This window comes from Mirounga leonina, unplaced genomic scaffold, assembly GCF_011800145.1.
Source record: "Mirounga leonina isolate KUSES-001 unplaced genomic scaffold, KU_Mleo_1.0 Mir_173, whole genome shotgun sequence".
Classification (NCBI taxonomy): domain Eukaryota; kingdom Metazoa; phylum Chordata; class Mammalia; order Carnivora; family Phocidae; genus Mirounga; species Mirounga leonina.
Window position 1 is genome coordinate 63,403,938 of NW_023270447.1, and position 23,544 is coordinate 63,427,481.

The following is a 23,544-nucleotide window of genomic DNA, read 5'->3' on the forward strand; positions in this document are numbered from 1 at the left end:
AACCAAAAGACTGTAGCTTTGGCCCTCCTGAGCCTCAAGGAAAAAGGGGAAAAGCCATTGTTTTGATGTCATAAGTTATGGGAAAGTAGGGGGAAAGAGGGTGCTGGGTAGGGTAGAAGTTAATTGGAAAAACTAGCAGATACCAGATGGTAGCTCTGGGTGTCCTTTGAGTTGGAGTTGGAATGACTCCCTTATGGTGGTGGGGTCCCCACTGTTGATGGTGGGCTGAGGTCTCCTGGTCTGTGGGCTGCCTGGATGCAGGCAGCTGTTGCCATCACCGCTGCAAGGAGGGGCAGTTCCGTGAGTCCTGGGGCTCAGGATGGGAACCATCAGTGCAGCCTTAGCTGGGCAATGGTCTTGCCATCCCCACCTTCTGTGATAGGCCGCTGGGGATGGAAAGGCCTTCAGTACCTGGGCTAACATCTGGGTGGAAGAACCTATTATTTCCCTGCCGACTATGCCAGGCAGAAGTGCCAACAACTGGTACTTATTACATACTTCAGTAATAAACTGTTTTTTTAGGGGATGGGGAGGACACAAAATTCAAGAATTCAAAGCAGGAAAAATAAAAATCTTTTGTTTGTTTATTTATTTATTCCAGAGAGGGAGGGAGGGAGGGAAGGAGAGAGAGAGAATGTGGGGGAGGGGGAGCAGGGGGAGAAGGAGAGAGAATCTCAAGCAGACTCCACTCTGAGCATGAAGCCCAATGCAGGGCTTGATCCGAGCACCCTGAGATCACACTGAGCCAAAACCAAGAGTCAGATGTTTAACCAACTGTGCCACCCAGGCACCCCAGGAAAAATAAAAATCTTTTTTTATCCAAAAAATAAACAAAAGCATTCACTGAGTTCCTTGGAGGCTAAAAAAAATGTGTACTTTTATGCTTCTGATTAGTACATCATTGAACAGAGGACAATCAATGAGATGACAGTCACTGCTTTTAGTTTCAAATATATGTTAATACCTGGGCGACAAGGGCAGTGGAGCCATAAAAGAATCTTCCTAATCTCCTGACCTGAAATTAAGTTAAGGGCCAACTGAGAAAGTAGGCAGACTATATAGGCTTATATGAACTGCCACTTATATGGCAGTTCACAGAATAATTCCTTAGATATGTAGGTGTTCTGTACCCACACAGAGTCTTATAGATAGTGGGTACTTAATTTTTATTGAATAGATATGATACCATGAGACGTTAGGAGAACAGTGCTTCTCCCCATTTCTTGATTTTTTTCTATATGAAAAGAAATTAAGTACTGTTAATTCCTGAGGTGGGGTGATGTATTTGATTAGTACATCAAGAGAAAATAAAGTGGGGACATTTAACACCACTCCACCCTTCCTCCTCTTGGGCTTAGGCTTACCTATAGAGAACAAGACAGTAAGCGTTCTTCTCGGCCCTAGTCAAGCCTCGTCTGGACTGGGATCTGCCTAATTCTGGGATTCTTCTGAAACTATTTGGCTCTGTCCTCTAAGCAACTTAAATTAATAAGAAAAGTGATATTTTAGCCTCCATCTGTCTATGTATGAAAAGGGATGACATTTACTGGGAACCTCAACAGAAAACAGTAAAACCAACCTTTTTCTATTTAACAGCTCTTTCTCTTATTCTTTTTTCCCTCATCAGTGTGACTAATAAGCAGTAGAATTAGCAGAGAAAAGGAACCAAGAGAAAACTCTTAAGTACCCTTACTGCCAATCTTCTCACTATACAGAAAAACCAAACAGCATGTATATAGTAGGTTGTCAAACTTGATGAATGAATAAGATAACTGGGATATTTTAAGGCATCAATATTCAAATTGTCTGTTCAAGACCTAAATTAAAGACATGCCAAAAGTATAAAAACTCTTCTGAACTTCATTTTTATTCCAGAAACATACTTAACAGAATGTGATCCTTTTAATTTTCTACTAACTTAAAACAAATGAAATCACAATTGGTGGTATTAAATGAGATAATTTTGTGTGCCTAAAATGCAAATATCAGTTCAAATCCACAAATCTTCTGGTCTTTAATAATTTTGTAAATAAAAATGTTCATTCTTTGCATTTCTCTACAAAATGCTAAATTCCAATATTTCATACGTTTAAAATAAAAAAGTAATTTTTTTCATGGTCTTAGTTGTAGTAACCAGTGAACAATATATGAGCAAAGCTCTACTATATACCAAAGACTAGAAACAGATTATTCATTTGTATCTCAGGAACTTCATATGAACACTGTTACTCAATGCAACATTTTAAAGTAAGTACAAGGAATATTTAAAACACTACTAAAAATGCAAGAATATTTAGGCAAAACATTAAATGCTAACGGTTAGTTTTTACTATTCAAAGGAGAACAGACTGGGTATAGATACACAGGTGATACTCACAAAATTTTAACCCATTAATGAATTCTAATTCTCTTAGATCTAAATCTTCCTTCAATATAGTCAGTGAAGTTTTAAGGCTTACCTTCTTCTGTTTCTACTGGCTGTTGAGACAGAATTTTAAGAAGAACTGGGTTTTTCCACACCCCTTCCTTGGTAACATGAACCAATATTTGTAGGTTATTATTCCCAAATTCCAATAATGCATCATGTGACTCCTAAAACAAAAACAGCACATCCAGAAAACAGGCTAATAAGCAACATAAAAAAGAGTTTTGCCTTTTCAATGTATCTGAACATCTATAAAAGGAACTATTATCTTGCATTTCCTAAAAAGAAATAAGCAAGAAAAAAAACCTATCCTCAAAGCTTTGTGAATTGTTACTATTTTCTTTTCTTTTTCTTCTTTTAAGATTTTATCTATTTATTTGACAGAGAGGGAACACAAGCAGGTGGAGCTGGAGAGGGAGAAGCAGGCTCCCCGCTGAGCAGGGAACCCGATGCGGGGCTCAATCCCAGGACGCTGGGATCATGACCTGAGCTGAAGGCAGATGCTTAATGACTGAACCACCCAGGCGCCCCTATTACTATTTTCTTTAAAAAATGAAACCAGGGTGTTTTCACTAAATTAAAGGGCACCTTTAAAATGTTTTCTTAAATTCTCCTTAGGTAAAATTTTCACCACAATTCAATTTACAACCTCACATTACTAAATTATTTTAAGGCCACTGTTCAGCTTTCTTTTAAAGGATTCTAGAGTACTCACAAAGACAACCTATTCCTTCTAATAGAAATATTACTTAATGAGGCCAATTGATACATTTTTTCATTGTTTAAATTCTTCTATCAAATGACTTTTTAAATGAACAGTGGCTCTATATAAAATGTCATGGTAAGTCTAAGTTATTGGCTATCATTCTATGTCCTCAGAAAACAAAATATAATTGTCAATAGTTTGTTCTTTAAAATATTTATGTACACAAAGGGTCAGGAGAAAGGGGTCAGAAATCTAACTTGACATAAAAGATTAAGTATATGTCTCCACTGTCCTCTATTACTAGTGAGGATTATTGGTTGTTCCCATCTTTTAAAATTTTAATGTGTTTTCTCTTACTTTAGAATGCTGAAATTCTCAAGAAACATAAGCTCCCATTTACAGCAATATTCTCTGGAAAATATAAGTTAATGATGTCCACAGACCTAAGAATATAATCTTATAGCCACTTAAGTGAAATATAAGAAATAAAATTCATTTTTTCCCTTAACTTTAATGTCAAAATTATAGGTTTTTAACACACGCACTCCCAATGTGCTGAGTTACCTTCTGCAGAGAAAGGGTTTAAAATTGAGAATTGACACAGAAAGTGCTATTTCCAATTAACAGTTTACTAACAGCAGTATTTAACCGACGCTGCAATTTTTCCTTTAAGGGCTTGAACTGTCCTCAGGCTTCTTTCTCCTTAACTTAGGCTGACAGGCATTTATTCTACAGTGAAGATGAAGATTCCATGTAAAAATTTCAGAATTTGCAGTGTCTGATTACCTTATATGTAATATTTGACCTGTGTCATCACACTTTGGCAGAAAATAGTACTATCCACCATGATCACAGAAACTAAAATAAAAGACCACAGTCTGGGTTAAAAATAAAAGCAGCTTTCTATTTTTCATCTGTTCAAAATACAGTATATTCTGCATAAGAATGATGTGTATAATCCTTTGTTACCAACAGGTATATATTATAGCAATGTTACTTTTAAAGGGTAATACTTAAGTCTTTAAAAACTATGGTAGAGGGTGCCTGCGTGGCTCAGTCGGTTAAGTGTCTGCCTTTGGCTCAGGTCATGATCCCAGAGTCCTGGGATCGAGGCCCACATCCGGCTCTCTGCTCAGCGGGGAGTCTGCTTCTCCCTCTCACTCTCCCTTTCTCAAATAAATAAAAAAATAAAATCTTAAAAAAAAAAAAAAAACTATGGTAGAATTTTAAAAATCATTTCAAAACTTAAATTTGTTTTTTTTTTTAAGGTAAAAAAATATACGAGTCCACATCTTGAAATCTACGATACAGAAATACCAGCACAAGAAGTTCACTTTAGCACTATTTACAATAAATAACAAATATTTGGCAAAATAATTTACGGTGCGACCACATAACAGAAGCACAGGCATTCCAAATAAGGGAGAACTATACATACAAACTTACTCATCTGTGATAAAATTAGGTTTAAAAAAGTTGCAAAAAATAGGATCTCATTTTTGTTTATTAGAAAATCCATTTCAGGATATATTTTCATATCCATAGGTAAAAGACCCGGAAGGGTTACACAAGCTGAGAACAGTGAATGAGAGGTTTCTCTCTGTGGCCTGCTGTGATAAAACTATTCTCTGACCAAAACTTTCCTCAAAACTATCTGCTGCCTTGTCCATCCATCACTAAAATAACGAAACTTCAGGGTTTTAACCTTTTAGATTTCAAGAGGGACCATGTCTTACATTTATCTGTACCTCTACTGCATTTATTTTATTGAACACATATTCAAAAATATATCCTGTATGATAAATAGTAGGAAAAGACACACAGGTAGAGGGAAAAGGCAAATATTTTATGCAGGCATACAATCTTAAGAAAATAATAAAGAAATATGACAGTATTCTCTCTGCAAATAATACTATTATAAATAATAGTAACAACCCAAACAAGAATAATGAGATTTGCCCTTCTAGACTGTTGTATGACAGGACAAAACTGGCAGGCCTCAAAACATGGTGTGACAAAATCAGTGTGTTATGTATGAAAGATGATTTTAGCAGTTTTATGAATATGTGAGGAATTAGGATAACATCACAGGGATTAAAATAGGCCAAGGAATTTCTCGGGGCACCTGGGTGGCTCAGATGGTTGAGCGTCTGCCTTCGGCTCAGGGCATGATCCCAGGGTTCTGGGATCGAGTCCCGCCATCGAGCTCCCTGCTAGGCGGGGAGCCTGCTTCTCCCTCTGCCTCTGCCTCTCTCTCTGACTCTCATGAACAGAATTAAAAAAAAAAAATTTAAAATAGGCCAAGGACACAACCAGAAACAATCCTCTTTTCCCCAAAAAGAAAAAGATTAACATTATTATCATTTCATTTTGGGTTATATATCCCAGAGGAAAGAAGTTTCCAGATAATGAAGTATGTCTGTTAATATTCAAATCCTTACTTGTGCCTACACGACACAGGTCCAGACTACTACACAGTCTGTGTCCTCGAGGAGCAGCTGGCAAAAAGCAAGCTCTGGCTATAAATCTGAGTGTAACTCTGGGCAAGCTCATCAACACTCTCTCCTGTTTCCCTGTTTGTAATGGAGATTCAAATGATCCCTACATTATAAGGTTTGTAATTTGATTACAAGACACAAAACACATAAAACAGTAGAGCAGTATTTAGTACACAGTGATAATGAATGACCGCTATTACCATTGTGTCTATTTTTTAGAATAGTTTTTCTGTCTCTATCAGTAACACGCAAATTTGCCTCCTGTTGTATTTTCCTCCTATCCTACTCTATCCTCCATAAACTTTCTGATGTGCTCACCTATTCAGAAAGCTGATAATCAAGCCAATATAAGAGCCAATGCAGCTCTTCTGTAAGTAAAATGCATGAATAGAATCTATGATGACTATTTTGGCTGTTTGAGAGACTTACAATGCTAGACATAATCCCTGAAGTGTTAGGGGGAAATTACTAGATAAGTGTACTTAGAATGATCCAAATACTGCTACCTTATAACCACATACAATTTTACATTTTTAATAGCTTTATTCTGTCTAAAACTTTGCTTTTGCTTTTAAACTTTGTTTCTGAGTAATGAAAACTTGTGTTGATTCCTAAGCTATATAAAGACTAACAAAACCAAATGAAAGACAAAAGCAATTTTTAACACACCCCTTCATTTGGAAGACCTCTTTCTCAAAATTTCATGAACTTAATATCAATATACAATATACTTGTTTTTCTTCCAAATTTTCCATTTCAGTTTGCTGGGAGAAATTAATTAGGTGTCTTGGATACCTAAACAGTCATCTTTTTTCAGCCCAAATCAACTCACCTGTAGAGACTGAAGGAAGAGTACCCAGACTTCACATGGCAGTTCACTTTCAGACACTGAAAGCAGTAATTCAAAACAACTCCTATAATGTAAAATAATGAAGTCAGGATATAAATGTGGTTATAAGCATAATCAAATACAGTATGACAATGATACTGAATATACATTTTACATTTGTTTAGACTATTTGAAATTTGTTTCTTACTCTTTAAAATTTTCTTCAACATAGTTATATTGGCTTTTCAACTTTAAAAAAGAGAAAAAAAGAAAAACCAGGAGGCTTTATAGTTACATTGTGGCTTTAAAACATTTGGTAATAATATATTCCTTTTAGAAAAAATATTCCAAGCAGTTTAGTTTATTAGGGTATAGGAGGGTACTTGAATAGAACCGTTCTGATTCCAGAAGACAAAAACAGGAGCTCATGCTACTGTCAATTCAGCTGATAAAGAGATAAATATATGTAACTGTCATCTACGTAGGTTCTTGTCACTTGAGAGGAAAAGAAGGATTGGGAAGGCCATTTCTTTACCTCTCAAGATTAGAAGTTATCCTTCCAAACAACTTGTAAACTAAACCAATCTAAAAACTGAATAGCTGTTGTACCTTTTCAATTTGCAGATGAAAATTACGTTAAAGGTGTAATTTTATCTGGTACTAGGCAGCCAAATATTAAAACAGCAGCTAAATTATCATGGACTCAGGGTGGTAATCTTATATATATCCTGATATTTTCTGCTAGTAAAATTATTCTTAGTTCAAATAATGTAATTGAACTGAAAAATTTCATAGTTATTTCCCCTCAAAGACCACTACAGTTTCCAGATACTCTGTTACTTATATTGATCTATACCTAAGGACAGAAAGAAAATGTATCATTCTTGGATGCTAAGCCTGAGTAAAAAGAGCCTCTGAAGGCAATTAAAGATTATGCTGATTATGTTTGGCTGGAGCTTCACTTACACTTTATCTCCTGGGAACCAGAGTATGAAGACTCAGAGCAAAGGAAATTTCATTCAAAGGTATGACTTTCGGTGCTCTGAATAACGTGATGTCACAGTAAAGAGAAGTCAGGCAAACATTACAATCTAAAGTACTCAATTTTAACAGTGACTTAAGTACTTAAACTTACAGTACTAATCTGCCAAGAACTAAGAGGACATCTTCACATTCAGTAGTTAAATATGGGCGTGCACTGGCAAAGCTTTGGATGGCAAGTCGATATACCTCCAGAAGATACACCATATGTTCTGAGGCATTCTTGTTGCTTGCATATTGCAATAAGGTCTAAAAAAATAAAATTAAAGTATTAATTAAACAATAAAAACAATAAAACAGACTGTCTTTGTTCTCAAATACACGGTCCCTCCCCTTTTTCTAATAAATGCATACACCTTTTATTTGCCTTTTTAGGCTCTGATTTGTTTAGAGGATTCTATTTTCATCACTTAATGAACTGATTCTGCTGAGTTAAAGAAAAGCCAAAACTGCTCTTTTGACATGAGAATAAATCTAAGAGTAAAGCCATAAAATGTCTATAGCTGTTCTCAATAGAGGTCTGGAGTTTCAATCTCTGAAATTCAGTAATGATGAGTTTCATTAATACATTAAATTGAGCCCCAACCATGTGCCAAGCACTGGGTATCCGAGAATAAGACTACGATCCCTACCTTCTACAAAAAGAGACTTATTCCTGAGTATGATCCTCAGCTCTATAACTTCCTAAAATCCATTTTTCCCTGCATACACAGAACTAATTAGGCCTGATTTACACTAACCAATTTATGAAAGAATGATGTTATATTTGTATTTTTAACTAAGTTTATTTTTAAAAATTAACATGTAGGCCAAATGCCAATTTGTTTATAATAAGGGATAGTCATATTACCACACAGAGTACCCCATTATCCATACTGTGGTTATCTAAGACGGTACCTGGTAGTATGAAATCTAAAACAAAGGAAAATGGAATACAATCAAGCCTGATAAACTACATCTGTCCAACACAAGGAATTTGTTCAAATGATGGTGGAAAGCTGGCTTATGTTCTCTCTGGACAATGCTAGAAAATCACTACTGAATTCTTGTTTGGGGATTCTCTAGGTTCCACAGAGTTGTACTCTCTTAATATATATCTTCCTCCTAACAACTGATTAGGTTTTGCTTATGGCCAGTTGATATATCTAGTTAGGTTACCACTTGAATTACGCATAGGCAGGATACAAGTTTTTTCCTCTACTTTCTGACTGGGTTAGTCCTAACTCTTTGATTGGGGCTACTTCTATAGGAAAGACTTATTTTCAGAGGGTAACTTTATCTTGAGTGAATTACATGTGACTTGAATTCATTACCCCCTGCCCCTGCCCCAAAATAATGTCTTCAAAAAGTCCTAACTTCTTGTCTTTAATTTTTCTGCCTGAAGCACTACAAATAGCTGTGGTAGCATTGCAGGATTCCACTGGATTTTCTGCAGCTTTAGTTTCCAAACTAACAGTCTCCATATCAGTTCCGATAATTAAGAACAGTCTTGATTACTTAAAAAAAAAAAAAAAAGAACCTTAAAGGAAATATATAATAAACAATTACACCATATATAGTAAAAACTGTTAGCTAACACACTGGATTATCTGGTCTTTGCACATCTGAATGATCAAGCCATTTATTTTAGTATATCAATTCAATTAAGTATCTTGCTGCCGTACCACACTTTAGAGATGTGAGCTCCTTCTATATTTTCAGAACAGCATTATGTCCTCATTTAATCAAATTCCAAATTTTAATAAAAAAACTTAATAACACAGGATCATAAAACTCACCCCATAGCAATTCTTTTTGCAGCTAAATGAGTACAGAGAAGGAACACAGAATATGTGCTTATCTGTTATATAAAAATAAGAGTTCACACAATCTCTCAAGAAATTTATTAAAATCTTTGATAGAAACAAAGTCTGTTTCAGGTCAGCGAACTACTTATTGTCTGCACTGGTTAATCTAAAACCAGAGAACTTGACAAATTTATACTCAATACCAGATTTTATGCTCCCTGAGGTCAGATACTATGTGTTATCAATCTTTACAGGCCTAACAATTCTCCACCCACTTCCACCACCACAGAATATTCTCTCAAGTCTGACTAAATGTTTTCTGATCCATTCACCATTTTCTTCACTGGACAAATATTTACGGAGAGCCTACTCTAACCTATGCTAGGTGTTGGGGAGAAAGACATGGGGGGGCCTATCCTCATGGAGCTTTCTGAATGAGTCAATACAGTGTGACAGTTGAAACCACACATGCAAATTAACCAACTGCTGCCTGAAGTATACAAAGAGAAGGGCACAGTGCATACAGATGAGGTGGGTCTTGCCAAGTCCACCTTCCCACTCAGAATGCTCCTGACACCAACCTAGGATCTTCTGACACAGTCATTCCATTAAGACTTCTTCAAGTTACACAATTTCAAAGATTCAATACCTCATGGGTATTTATGTTTACAGCTTGCCCTATACTGATTTATATATTCTTATATTCCTGAATCTTTTCACCCTCATGTGTTAGTCCAAATAAATAGGTCCCCTTTAACATATCCATTATGACATACTTTGAGCATGTGAAGAATCACTGGAACAATCTTCCTCACTATCACCTTTTTTAAAAAAAATTCAAGATTAAGTTAAATGAATTACAGACATCCAAATAACATTCCATCAGAAGCAGTAAAGAAAAACAGAGGTCTCATTTATCTTTAGAAATTTAAATTTTAGGGGCGCCTGGGTGGCTCAGTCGTTAAGCGTCTGCCTTTGGCTCTGGTCATCGTCCCAGGGTCCTGGGATCGAGCCCTGCATCAGGCTCCCTGCTCAGTGGAAAGCCTGCTTCTCCCTCTTCCACTCCCCCTGCTTGTGTTCCCCCTCTCACTGTCTCTCTCTCTGTTAAATAAATAAATAAAATCTTAAAAAAAAAAAAGAAAGAAATTTAAATTTTAGACACCAACAAAACTGAAAGGAAAGATAAGTAATAAATAGGACTCTGGGGCGCCTGGGTGGCTCAGTCAATTAAGTGTCTGCCTTTGGCTCAGGTCATGATCTCAGGGTCCCAGGATCAAGCCCCATGTCAGGCTCCCTGTTAGCGGTGAGTCTGCTTCTCCCTCTCCCTCTGCCCCTCCCCCCTGGCTCCTGTACGCTCAAATAAATAAAATCTTTAATTTTTTTTAAAGATTTTATTTATTTATTTGACAGAGAGATAGAGAGCACAAGTAGGCAGAGTGGCAGGCAGAGGGAGAGGGAGAAGCAGGCTCCCCACTGAGCAGGGAGCCGGACGTGGGGCTCAATCCCAGGACTCCAGGATCATGACCTGAGCTGAAGGCAGCCGCTTAACCGACTGAGCCACCCAGGTGCCCCAAAATCTTTATTTTTTTAAGACTTTATTTATTTATTTGAGAGAGAGAGTATGAGAGGGGAGAGAGTCAGAGGGAGAAGCAGGCTCCCCACCGAGCTGGGAGCCCAATGTGGGGCTCGATCCTGGGACTCCAAGATCATGACCTGAGCTGAAGGCAGATGCTTAACCAACTGAGCCATCCAGGTGCCCCGTCAAATAAATAAAATCTTTAAAAAAAAATTAAAATAAGTATGACTCCCACAAGTTCATTAGGATTCTACAAAGACCAAATTAATGGCTCCTCTCTTTCAGTTAACTCATTTATTCCACAAAAGCCTTCTATGTAGCAATACTATGCTGAGTACCTGCCCTTTTAGAGCAAGGTATACTGGAAGGTCAAATACATTTATATCTTTATAGATACCATCTTTGTTAATTTTAAACATTTTTACTGGGGTGCTCTCATTCATATCCCAGGCAGATTACCTCTCAAGTCTTTGTTATATACCTCAACTGCCTATTAGACATTTCCATCTGAATGTCCTCAATTCTCAAACTCAATATGTACAAAACAAACATCTTCCCCAGCAAATATGCTCTTCCTCCTATGTTCTATCTGCCTTTTTTCATGAGTGACAGCTAAAAAAAAGTATCTTTGACATCACTGCCCCAAAAGTTTGTTGATTCAACCTCAGAAATACCTTTTTCCTGCCCCTATACTTTATTTCTATAGCCAGTAACCCTGACCAGGCCCCCAACATAGTACTATGGACTCACCTTGACTTATACAATAATTTACTTCTCTAAGCTAAATACCCTCCAGTTCTGTATATGGTTTTTTTTTTCAAGATTTTATTTATTTGAGAGAATGAGCAAGCGAGAGAGCACAAGCAGCAGGGGAGGAGCAGAGGGAGAGGGAGAAGCAGACTCCCCGCTGAGCAGGGAGCCCAACATAGGGTTGTGGGGCTCGGTCCCAGGACTCCAGGATCATGACCAAGCCGAAGGCAGACACTCAACCGACTGAGCCACCCAGGCACCCCTCTGTATATGTGTTATAATCAGAACATATTTGTACATTAAAAAAAAAAGTAATGCACAAGAAAAAACCTAGAAGGAACTCAACTAAAATGCTAATATGGCTAGCACTGGGATAGTAGTAGCATTATGAACAATTTTGTGTCTTTATATTTTTCTGAACTTCCCAAAGTTTAATGAACATTACTAGGTTTACGATTAGGAGGGAAAAAAAAATCTCCCCTCATCCGAATTTTTTTTCCTAAGAGATTTTATTTACTTATTTGAGAGGCAGAGTGAGCACAAGTGGGTGAGGAGCAGAGGGAGAGGGAGAAGCAGACTCCCTGCTGAGCAGGGAGCCTGGTGTAGGGCTCATCCCAGGACTCTGGGATCATGACTTGAGCCAAAGGCAGATGTTTAACCAACTGAGCCACCCAGGCGCCCCTCCCCTCATCTGAATTCTTTCTATATTCCTCACTGCATGGATTCAAAGAGATTGGTGGCATCCTATTTTCTAAAACTATCAAAGAGGGAACATTTCTTTTTTATTTATTTAAAGTAACCTCTACACACAACTTCCTCAAACTCATGACCCCAAGATCAAGAGTTGCAAGCTCTTCCAACTGAACCAGCCAGGAGCCCCAAAGAGGGAGTATTTTATAGAATGGTCATATTTTATGTAGAGATGTATCGCAATTTAAAACTCAAAAGGTGAGGCACCTCGGTGACTCAGTCAGTTAAGCGAAGTATCCAACTCTTGATTTCAGTTCAGGTTGTAATCTCAGGGTCTTGGGATTGAGCTATGGGTAGGGCTCCACACTCAGCAGGAAGTCTGAGATTCTCTCCCTCTCCCTCTGCTCCTCCCTCTGCTCTCACTCATGTGTGTGCATGCTCTCTCTCAAATAAATAAATCTTTTAAAAAATGCCATTAAAAAATAATAATAATAAGTAAAACTCAAATGGTTCAAGACTAATATTCCCAATGGAATACTCATAGTATTTTTAAGCACATGGTATAAGCTAGGCATTCTCCTAGGAGCTTTACATGCTACTAACACAATTTACAACAACCCTGTGAACTAGGTGACTTATTACCAGCCCATTTTAAAAATGAGGAAACAAAGGGGCACCTGGCTGGCTCAGTTGGTAGAGCATGCAAGTCTTGATCTCAGGGTTGTAAGTTCAAGCTCCACGTTGGGTGCAGACATTACTTAAAAATAAAATCTTTTTAAATTTTTTTTTTTTTTAAGATTTTATTTATTTGACAGAGAGAGCGGCAGGCAGAGGGAGAGGGAGAAGTAGGCTCTTGCTGAGCAGGGAGCCCGACACGGGGCTCAATCCCAGGACCCCGGGATCATGAGCTGAGCCGAAGGCAGCTGCTTAACCGACTGAGCCACCCCAGGCACCCCTAAAATCTTTTTTTTTTTTTTAATGAAAAAACAAAGACACAGAGAGATTAAGTTATTTGCCCAGTCATCCAGTGCTGGATTCAGGATTTAAATTTGAATTCAGGGTCATTTGGCTCCAGAGCCCACACTTCATTGTTTTGCTTCAGGTCTGAGATTCTCAGAATGTACAATTCTACAACTATTTTAAGTGTGCTTTTAAATTCTGCTTTTTTCCCCTTCGCACTATCTTTAATATTTTGCAGCAAGCAGAATCATTAAAGTGACTGCTTCTGGGAAGGTTTTGCGGCAATGGTGCTGATTGACACCCCACATGCTGGTGGTTCACAAAGAAATGAAAAAAGGTATCTGGTATTTATCATTAAAGCTACATGTCCTATGGCAAAAGGAAATTATGTCACTTTTAATAATAGAAGAGGATTTGCATTTTTCAAATTTTGCACATAAAGCGAGAAACCTTACTGATTTTAATTTCTCAACACATCAAAAGTCCCAGAATTAAATATATTTGAGTAAAATGTGACCGCACCATGACAAACAGGCTTCCAGCAAGACTAAGTTCGGTTTCTGAAATATGGGTCAAGTTTGAATAAGCAAAAGTAAGAGGAACAGGACTCTAAATAGCAAAGTTGAACAAAGTCAGAAATGACTAAAACAAATGGGGTCTAATGGTGACAAGACTTAACATCATTCAGTGAGGTTTCCCATAAAGAGACTAAGCCTGGTGTGAGATGAAAAAGAAGGGGAGGAAAATGGCTGGCTGCTCACACACAGAAGGTGGCTAAAGTCAACTAAAACCTTTAAGTCTTTCACATATGTTGCTATTGGGCCCCACCTCACACTTTCCATACTGGTTATAGTTGGTTTTTTAAACCCAGAAATATGACTTATTACTCTATCGTACTTACCTAATTCATCCATCCTGATTAAATTTCATTGGATTCAGTCCATCATCTCAGCCTACCAAGATTATTTTTAGATACTGATTCTGCCATAAGATTTAACTATACTTTCTTTTTTTTTTTTTAAAGGTTTTATTTGACAGAGAGAGAGAGATAGCGAGAGAGGGAACACAAGCAGGGGGAGTGGGAGAGTGAGAAGCAGGCTTCCTGCAGAGTAGGGAGCCTGATGTGGGGCTCAATCCCAGGACCCTGGGATCATGACCTGAGCCGAAGGCAGACGCTTAACGACTGAGCCACCCAGGTGCCCCTAACTATACTTTCTTAAATCATTTCATTTTGAATTCTAACAGAATTTTATTGTTCTGTCATAAAACTAGTATCACTTACTGTTTAAAAAATAGAGAGATGGAGAAGTAGAAATAAAAATATCAAGAATCCATACTACCATCCAGGTAATAGACCACTGTTAACAGATAATATTAAGTTTGAGAGGTTTTTATAATGCCTAAATAGAAGCATTTTAGTGGAGTTATACTACACATTATTTTGTAAAATTTTCTCCAACCTCAGTATGTTATAGCTGCACAGCCTTGTATGTGCACCACAATTTATTACCGAATTCTCTGTTTCTGGACATTATGGTTTTAACTTTGCATTATTATAATGTTGAAAGCACTGCTCTAACTTCTTCCATGTATCCATGACAATTTTCTCAGAATAATATCCTATGAATGGAATTGCTGGGTCAAAGGATGCATTATTTTTAAGGCTTCACATAGTGCCAAATTCTGCTCCAGAAAATGTTCCAATTTACATTCCTATTATTAGTATTAAGACAGTGACAGATTGGAAGCTGTCAAAATTATTGTATATTACAATCTAAATACAATTTCTTGAGCATCAACTGGATAGGGGAAATACAATTATTGTGTTTATTCAACTTACAATCCTTACTGGTGAAGTTGAGTAAAATTTTCATATATTTCTTTTATGAGATCATCTTAAAAATTACCATAGCATCTATAAGGTATCTTCATCTGAGTTATCAATAACAGTAAGGAAGAGAGCTTGGATGAGGACAGCTCCAAAAGTTAACTTTAATCTTCCAAAAAAAAATCAAAGAGGAAGAAACACTCTCTAATTCATTCTATGAAGCCAGCATTATTCTGATACCAAAGCCAGAAAAAGACTACAAGAAAACTACATAGCAATATCCCTTAGAAGCACTGATTTTAAAAAAAATCAACAAAATACTAGTAAACTAATATCAATGGCATATTAAAATAGATTAGATACCATGACAAAGTGGGATTTATTCCTAGAATGCAGGGATGGTTCAGTGCATGAAAATCAATCAATGTAAACTACATTAACAGAATAAAGGGAAAAACCCACACAAGATCACTTCAATTAATGCAGAAAGGGCATTTGAAAAATTCAACAACTTTTCAAGATAAAAAACAGTCAACAAACAAGGAATAGAAGAAAACTATCTCAACATAATATAGATCCTTAGATGAAAAACCCACAGCTATCATTTTACTCAATGGTGAGACTGAAAGCTTTTCCTTTAAGATCGGGGAAAAAAGGGATGGCCTGGATGGCTCAGTCGGTTAAGCATCTGCGTTTGGCTCAGGTCATGATCCCAGGGTCCTGGGACTGAGTCCCACATTGGGCTCCTTGCTCAGTGGGGAGCCTACTTCTCCCTCTGCCTGCCGCTCCCCCTGCTTGTGCTCTCTGACAAATAAACAAAATCTTTAAAAAAAAAATGCCCACTTTCATCACTTCTATTCAACGCAGTACTGGAAGTCCTAGTGAGAGCAATTAGGCAAGAAAAAGAAATAAAAGGCACCCAAATTTGAGAGAAAGTAGAAGTACCACTGCTTGCAAATAACATGATTGTATATGCAGAAAATGATAAAGATTCCACATTAAAAATAAAAAATGAGAATAAACAAATTCAGCAAACTTGCAGGATACAAAATCAACACACAAAAATCAGCTGATTTTTATACACTAACAATGAATAATCTGAAAAGGAAGTACCATTCCATTTATAGTAACATCAAAAATACACTTAGGAATAAACTTAACCAAAGAGACTCGCACACTGAAAACTACAAAACTGCTGAAAGAAATGAAAGAAGACACAAATAAATGGAAAGACATGACACGGAAATGTTCACAGACTGGAAGACTTACTACTGTTAAGATGCCAATACTACCCAAAGCAATCTACAGATTCAATGCAATCCCTATCAAAATCTCAATCACTTTTTTTTGCAGAAATAGAAAAATCCATCCCAAAATTGTTATGGAATCTCAAGGAACCCTGAATTGCCAAAACAATCTTGAAAAGAAGAACAAAGTTATAGATCTCACATTTCCTGATTTCAAAATTTACTATAAAGCCACATTAATCAAAGCAGTGTATACTGGCATGAAGACAGACATACAGACCAATGGAATAGAGAGCCCAGAAATAAATCCTTACATGTACGGTGAGTTTCCACAAGGGTGTCAATACCACTCAATGAGAGAAAGGACAGTCTTCTCAATAAACAGTGTTGAGAAAACTAGGTACCCATATACAAAAGAATTAATTAGACTCTTACCCTAGACCATATACAAAAATTAACTCAATACAGATGTAAGAGCTAAAAACTCTTAGAAGAAAACAGGGGAAAAGCTTCATGACATTGGATTTGACAATGATTTCTTTTTTTTTTTTTTGGTAAGATTTTATTTATTTATTTGAGAGAGAGAATGAGATAGAGAGAGCATGAGAGGGGGGAGGGTCAGAGGGAGAAGCAGACTCCCCGCCGAGCAGGGAGCCCGATGCGGGACTCGATCCCGGGACTCCAGGATCATGACCTGAGCTGAAGGCAGTTGCTTAACCAACTGAGCCACCCAGGCGCCCCTGACAATGATTTCTTGAGTAAGATATCAAAGTATGGATGACAAAAGTAAAAAACAAATTGGACTATATCAAAATTTAAAACTTTTATACACCAAAGGACACTATCAACATGCTAAAAAGGCAATCCAAAGAACAGGAGAAAATATTTGCACATCATATATTTGCTAAGGGATTGATATCCAAGATATATAAAGAAGCCTTAAAATTCAACAATAAAAAATCAAACAACCCAACTAAAAATGGGCAAAGGATTTGAAAAGGCATTTCTCCAAAGAAGATACACAAATGGCCAAAAAGCACATAAAAACATGTTGAACATCACTAATTAAGAAATGCAAATCGGGGGTGGCACACCTGGGTGGCTCAGTCAGCTGAGTGCCTGACTCATGATTTCAGCTCAGGTCATGATCTCATGGGTCATGAGATCAAGCCCTGCATTGGGCTTCACACTCAGCGGGGCAGTCTGCTTCAGATTCTCTCTCTCTCTCTCTCCCCCTGCCCCTCCTCCTGCTCCTGCTCACTCACACTCTCTCTTGCTAAAATAAAAAAAAAAAAATCTTTAAAAACAAATTAGAAGAAGAAATGCAAATCAGGGACACCTGGGCAGCTCAGTCGGTTAAGCGTCCCAACTCTCGGTTTTGGCGCAGGTCATGATCTCAGGGTCATGAGATCGAGCCCTGAATCGGCTCCATGCTCTCAGTGCTGAGTCTCCTTGAGATGCTCTTTCTCCCTCTCCCTCTGTCCTTCCCCCACACTTGTGCTCTCTCTCTGAATAAATAAATAAAATCTTTAAAAAAATGCAAATCAAAATCACAATGAGATAACCACTTCATACCCATTAGGATGCCTATTATCAAACAACAAAACAAACCAAAAACAGAAAATAACAAGCACTGGCAAGGAAATGGAGAACGTGGAACGCCTGTGTGTTGCTGGTGGGAATGTCAAATGGTGCAGCCACTGTGGAAAATGTCATGGTTGTTCCTCCAAAAATTAAAACAACTACCATATGATCCAGTATCCACTTTTGGATATATATCCAAAACAATCAAAAGCAGGCACATGATGAGGTATTCGTACCCATGTTCATCGCAGCACTATTTACAATAGCCAAAAGGTGGAAGCAACCCAAGAATCCATCAACAAATCGTAGTATGAACATACAATGGAATATTATTCAGCCTTAAAAATGAAAGGAAACTTGGGACACCTGGGTGGCTCAGTCGGTTAAGTTTCTGACTCTTGGTTTCGGCTCAGGTTATGATCTCAGGGTTGTGAGACTGAGCCCCGCGTTGGGCTCTGTTGGCACTCAGGGCAGAATCTGCTTGAGTTTCTCTCTACCTCTGCTTCTGTTCCTACCCCCACTCTCTCTCTCTAAGATAAATCTTCTTTAAAAAAGGAAATTTGAGGGACGCCTGCGTGGCTCAGTTGCTTAAGCGTCTGCCTTGGGCTCAAGCCATGATCCCAGGGTCCTGGGATCAAGTCCCACATTGGGCTCTTTGCCTAGCGGGGAGCCTGCTTCTCCCTCTGCCTGCTCTGCCTGCCACTCCCCCTGCTTGTGCTCTCTCTCTCTGACAAATAAATAAATAAATAAATAAATAAATAAATAAATAAATAAATAAAATCTTAAAAAGAAAAAAAAAAGGAAATTTGACACATGCTACAACATGGATGAATCTTGAAGACATTATGCTAAGTAAAATTAGCAAATCACAAAGAGACAAATAATGTATGTTTCCACTCATATGTGGTATCACAGTCAAATTCTTAGAGACAGAAAGAAGTATGGTTGTTAGAGGCTGGATAGAGGGAGGAATGGGGAATTAGCGTCTAACGGTTCAGAGTTGTGGTTTGGGAAGATGAAAATGTTCTGGATATGAATGGTGGTGATGGTGTCATATCAATGGAATGTACTTAACACCAGTGAATGTATACTTAAAAAAGCTTAAAATGGTAAATTTTATATTATGCCCACTTCACTACAATTTAAAAAGCACCCCAAAAAAGAGTCAACTTTATGTCTTGAGATTTTCGATTAGCAACTTTCAAGAAACATAAGTGGGTGAGCATGCAACAGGAAGATGGTGAGAAGGAGAGGATAAATTCAAACATCTCCCATTTCTGCTTTAGTGCATTATCATTAATAAAAGGATTGATCTAGAATACTTTTTAAGTTTGGAGATTTTAAAATCCAAGCTTTATCACACTGGTGAAAAGTATTACAATTCAGACGTAGCTGTATAAAATAGTGAAATAATATGCCCTGTGGCTGTGCATTCAAACCTCTTACCCTCATCATTTGCCAGCTAACCTCTCTGGGTCTTGATTACTTTAAAATCAGTCAACTGAAACTGAGTATTCATTTTGCCCCAGACATTGTACAATACAGCTTTTAATAAAAGATTACAGTAAAAAAAGAAAAAGACGTAACAAAATTTATCATCTTAACATTTTTAAAAGTACAGCTCTGTGGCATGATGTGTATTTATGTTGTTGTGCTACCATTACCAACATCCATCCATAGAATTCTTTTCACCTTGCAAAACTGAAACTGAACCTATTAAACAATAACTCCCTATTACTCCCTCCCTTCAGTCCCCTGGCAACCACCATCCTACTTCCTATCTCTATGTGCAATATTGCTTTCATGTTATATTTTCTGTTCAAAAAAGCAACACAAGAGTAGGAAAATGGCATCAGGGTAGACAAATAGATCAGTGAACAGAAGAGAATCCAGAAATACACCTACATACATATGGCTAATTGATTTTCAACAAGGTGCAAAGGCAATTTCTTAATTCAATGAGAAAGCAGTCTTTTCAACAAAAGATATGGAACATTTAGCTATTCATTTTAAAAACACAAAAAACTTCCATCCACGCCTCATACAATACACAAAAATTAGCTCCAAATGGATCATAGATCTAAATGTAAAACCTCAAACAAAGTTCTGGAAAAGAACAGAAGAAAATCTTTGTAGTCTTGAGAGAGGCAGATTTCTTATATATAACATGAAAAACATAATTCATGAAAGAGAAAGTTGATAGACAGAACTTCATCAAAATTAAGAACTTGTGTTCTCCAAGAGATACTGTTAAGAGAATAAAAAGAAAAGCCACAGCCTAGGAGAGTATTTTTGCAAAGAATATATTCAATTCCATTTTTTCCCCTGACCCATCAACTCTGTGTTATAGAAGGGATCAACTTAATAGAAATTAACCATGGCTTGGCTGCTCGTGTGCCCACCTAGTTATGTAGGACTTTTCTTTCCTGTCTTACCCAGTATTTCCTAGTAGTTCTTGACAGTATCTCACATGAGTTCACCAACACTTCTGTCCAGAATGTGTGACACCCACCTCAGTTTATCCTTGTGATTCGCTCCCTATAAGCAGGTACACAGCACCTCAGGCTTTCCCTGTTGGCCACATCACCACAATGAAATCTGTGTCATGGCCAAGGGTGTTCCCTCCAGAGTCCCAAGTGAACCAGAGTCAGAATGTATATAACTTAGAAGTGATACAAATCACCATCCCCATTCTGCCCACTCTTTGCCATCTAAAACAAACAAAAAAAAACCAACACACACACACATACACACATCTGATGAAGGGTTTATGTCCAGAAACAGACCCCACACACACCTCTCTCAAACCTCAACAATAAGAAAACAAACAATCCATTTTTTTTTTAAGATTTTATTTATTTATCTGAGAGAGAGAGAATGAGAGAGCACATGAGAGGGGGGAGGGTCAGAGGGAGAAGCAGACCCCCCACTGAGCAGGGAGCCCGATGCGGGACTCGATCCAGGGACTCCAGGATCATGACCTGAGCTGAAGGCAGTCGCCCAACCAACTGAGCCACCCAGGCGCCCAAACAATCCATTTTTTTAATGGGCAAAGATATTTCACCAAAAAAGATATAAGGATGGCAAATAAGCACATGAAAAAGTACTCAACATAGAAAGTCATTAGTGGGGCACCTGGGTGGCCCAATCAGTTAAGCATCCAACTCTTGACTTCAGCTCAGGTCATGATCTCAAGGTCGCGAGATCAAGCCATGTTAGGCTCCACAATGGGGAGTCTGCTGAAGATTCTCTCTCTCCCATTGCCTCTCGCTCTGCCCCTCTCCCCACTCACACATCCACGCATGGGTTATCTCTCTCTCTCTCTCTCTCTCTCAAAAATAAATAAATAAATCTTAAAAAAAAAAAAAACGAGGGCCTGGATGGTTAGTTAAGCATCTCCCTCTCTCTCTGCCCGGCCCCTGCCCCATGCTCTCTCAAATGAATAAATCTTTAAATAAAATAAAAATGTCATTAGGGAAATGTAAATTAGAACCACAAAGAGCTACCACTAATTCTAGAATGGCTAAAATGAAAAAGAGTGGCCACACCAAGTGTTGATCAGGAGGTGGAAAACTAGAACTCTCACACATTGTTGGTGGGAATGTAAAATGATACAACTACTCTGAAAAACCTGTCATGTGATCCAGCCATTCCACCTAGGTATTTACCCAAGAGAAAGCATTTGTCCACACAAAGACTCATACATAAATGTTCACAGCTACTTTACTTGTAATAGCCAAAAACTAGAAATAAGCCAAATGTCTATCAACAGGTGAATGAGCAAATCATGACAGAACCATACAATACCCAGCAAGAAAACATATTAACTAGTAATATAAACCTGAATTTCAAAATAATTATACTAAGTGAAAGAAGCCAAAGACACTGCAGAGTTTTATTTATATAAAATTCTTAAAAATGCAATCTAACCTATAGAGACAGAAAGCAGATCAATAGTTGAGTGATGGTGGCAAGATGGTAGGGAAAGAGGAAATGCAATGGAGTGAGAAGGAACTTCTAGGGGTGATGGATATACTCATTATCTTGATTATGGTGATGATTTCATGGATGTTTGGATATGCCAAAGCTTATCAAATTGAACATTTTAACTACGAGCAGTTTATTGTATGTCAATTATAATTCAACAACGCTGGGTTTTTTTTAAGATTTTATTTATTTATTTCACAGAGAGACAGCGAGAGAGGGAACACAAGCAGGGGGAGGGGGGGAGGGAGAAGCAGGCTTCCCGCCAAGCAGAGAGCCCAATGTGGGGCTTGATCCCAGGACCCTGGGATCATGACCTGAGCCGAAGGCAGACGCTTAATGACTGAACCACCCAGGTACCCCGAACAACACTGTTTTTAAAAAACATAAGGGCCACAGGGCGCCTGGCTGGCTCAGTCAGTGGAATGTGTGACTCTTGATCTCAGGGTTGTAAGTTCGAGCCCCACATTGGGCATAGAGATCCGCACCCAACGTGGGGCTTGAACTCACGACCCTGAGATCAAGACCTAAGCTGAGATCAAGAGTGGGACATTTAATTGACTAAACCAACTAGGTGCACCAAAAATAAAATGAAGACATATGGGCCAAAAGTACACAAAATCATAAAAAGGAATTTAAATAAATTTTATTTTTCAACTGTCAGATTTATAATTTTTACTGCAAAAAATAGAAAACTTCGGTGCATAAATATAAAAAATGAAACAATAAACTGGAGAGAAGATAACCCTAAGGTATATGACCAGCCAAACATTTATGTCTAACATACATAATTTCATAAAAACTGTAAAGAAGAAGTTGGGGTAAAAAAAAAAAAAAAAAAAAAGAAAGAAAAAGGGAGCCTCGGTGGCTCAGGTGGTTAAGTGGCCAACTCTTGATTTCGGCTTAGGTCATGATTCTTAGAGTCGTGAAACTAAGCCCTACATTGGTCTCCGCGCTCTGCTTGTCCCTCTCCCTCCCTGCACTTGTGTGCGCTCTCTGTCTCTCTCACAAAAAAATAAATAAAATCTTAAAAAAAAAAAAAAGGTAAAGAAAAAGACAAATAAGGGGCGCCTGGTTGGCTCAGTCAGTAGAGCATGCAAATCTTGATCTTGGGGTTCTGAGTTCAAGCCCCATGTTGGGTGTGGAGATTACTTAAAAATAAAATCTTAGATAAAATACAATGGCAAATAACCCAACTAAAAAATAATCAAAAGCAATTCACAGAAGAGGAAATATGAATAGCAATAAATATAACTAAACGGGTAACTCCTTACAAGTAAACAGGAAAAAAAATTAAAACCACAATGAAATACCGCAGTCCACCCACACGAATGGCTAAAATTTAACTACACTGAGTATTGGCAAGAATGTGGGGCAATGTTAACTTTCATACACTGGTAACTGGCATAAACTGCTACAGATACTTCGGAGAATAACTTGGCAGTATTTATTACAGTTGAAGGCAGGCCTATATATGAACCCAGAAACTCCACTTTAAGCATATATCCTGAAGAGATTTTTGTACCCATGTATCAAGATATATTGGAAAGATGTCCACCCCAACAGTTAATGTAAATAAATGCCTCTAAATCCATTAATAAAAGAATGGACAAATGAATTATAATATATTTACATAATA

General features: G+C 37.7%; 1 protein-coding gene across 1 annotated transcript in view; it reads right to left on the reverse strand.

Moving 5' to 3' along the window:
* RLF (RLF zinc finger) overlaps positions 1 to 23,544 on the reverse strand; it is an 85,830-nt gene that overhangs the window by 44,321 nt on the left and 17,965 nt on the right. Inside the window, exons 2-4 of the mRNA XM_035018916.1 lie at positions 7,594 to 7,748; positions 6,462 to 6,543; positions 2,460 to 2,592 (exon numbers count right to left, since the gene is read on the reverse strand). Coding sequence (XP_034874807.1) covers positions 2,460 to 2,592; positions 6,462 to 6,543; positions 7,594 to 7,748 — 370 coding nt within the window. The remainder of the gene's footprint in view (positions 1 to 2,459; positions 2,593 to 6,461; positions 6,544 to 7,593; positions 7,749 to 23,544) is intronic.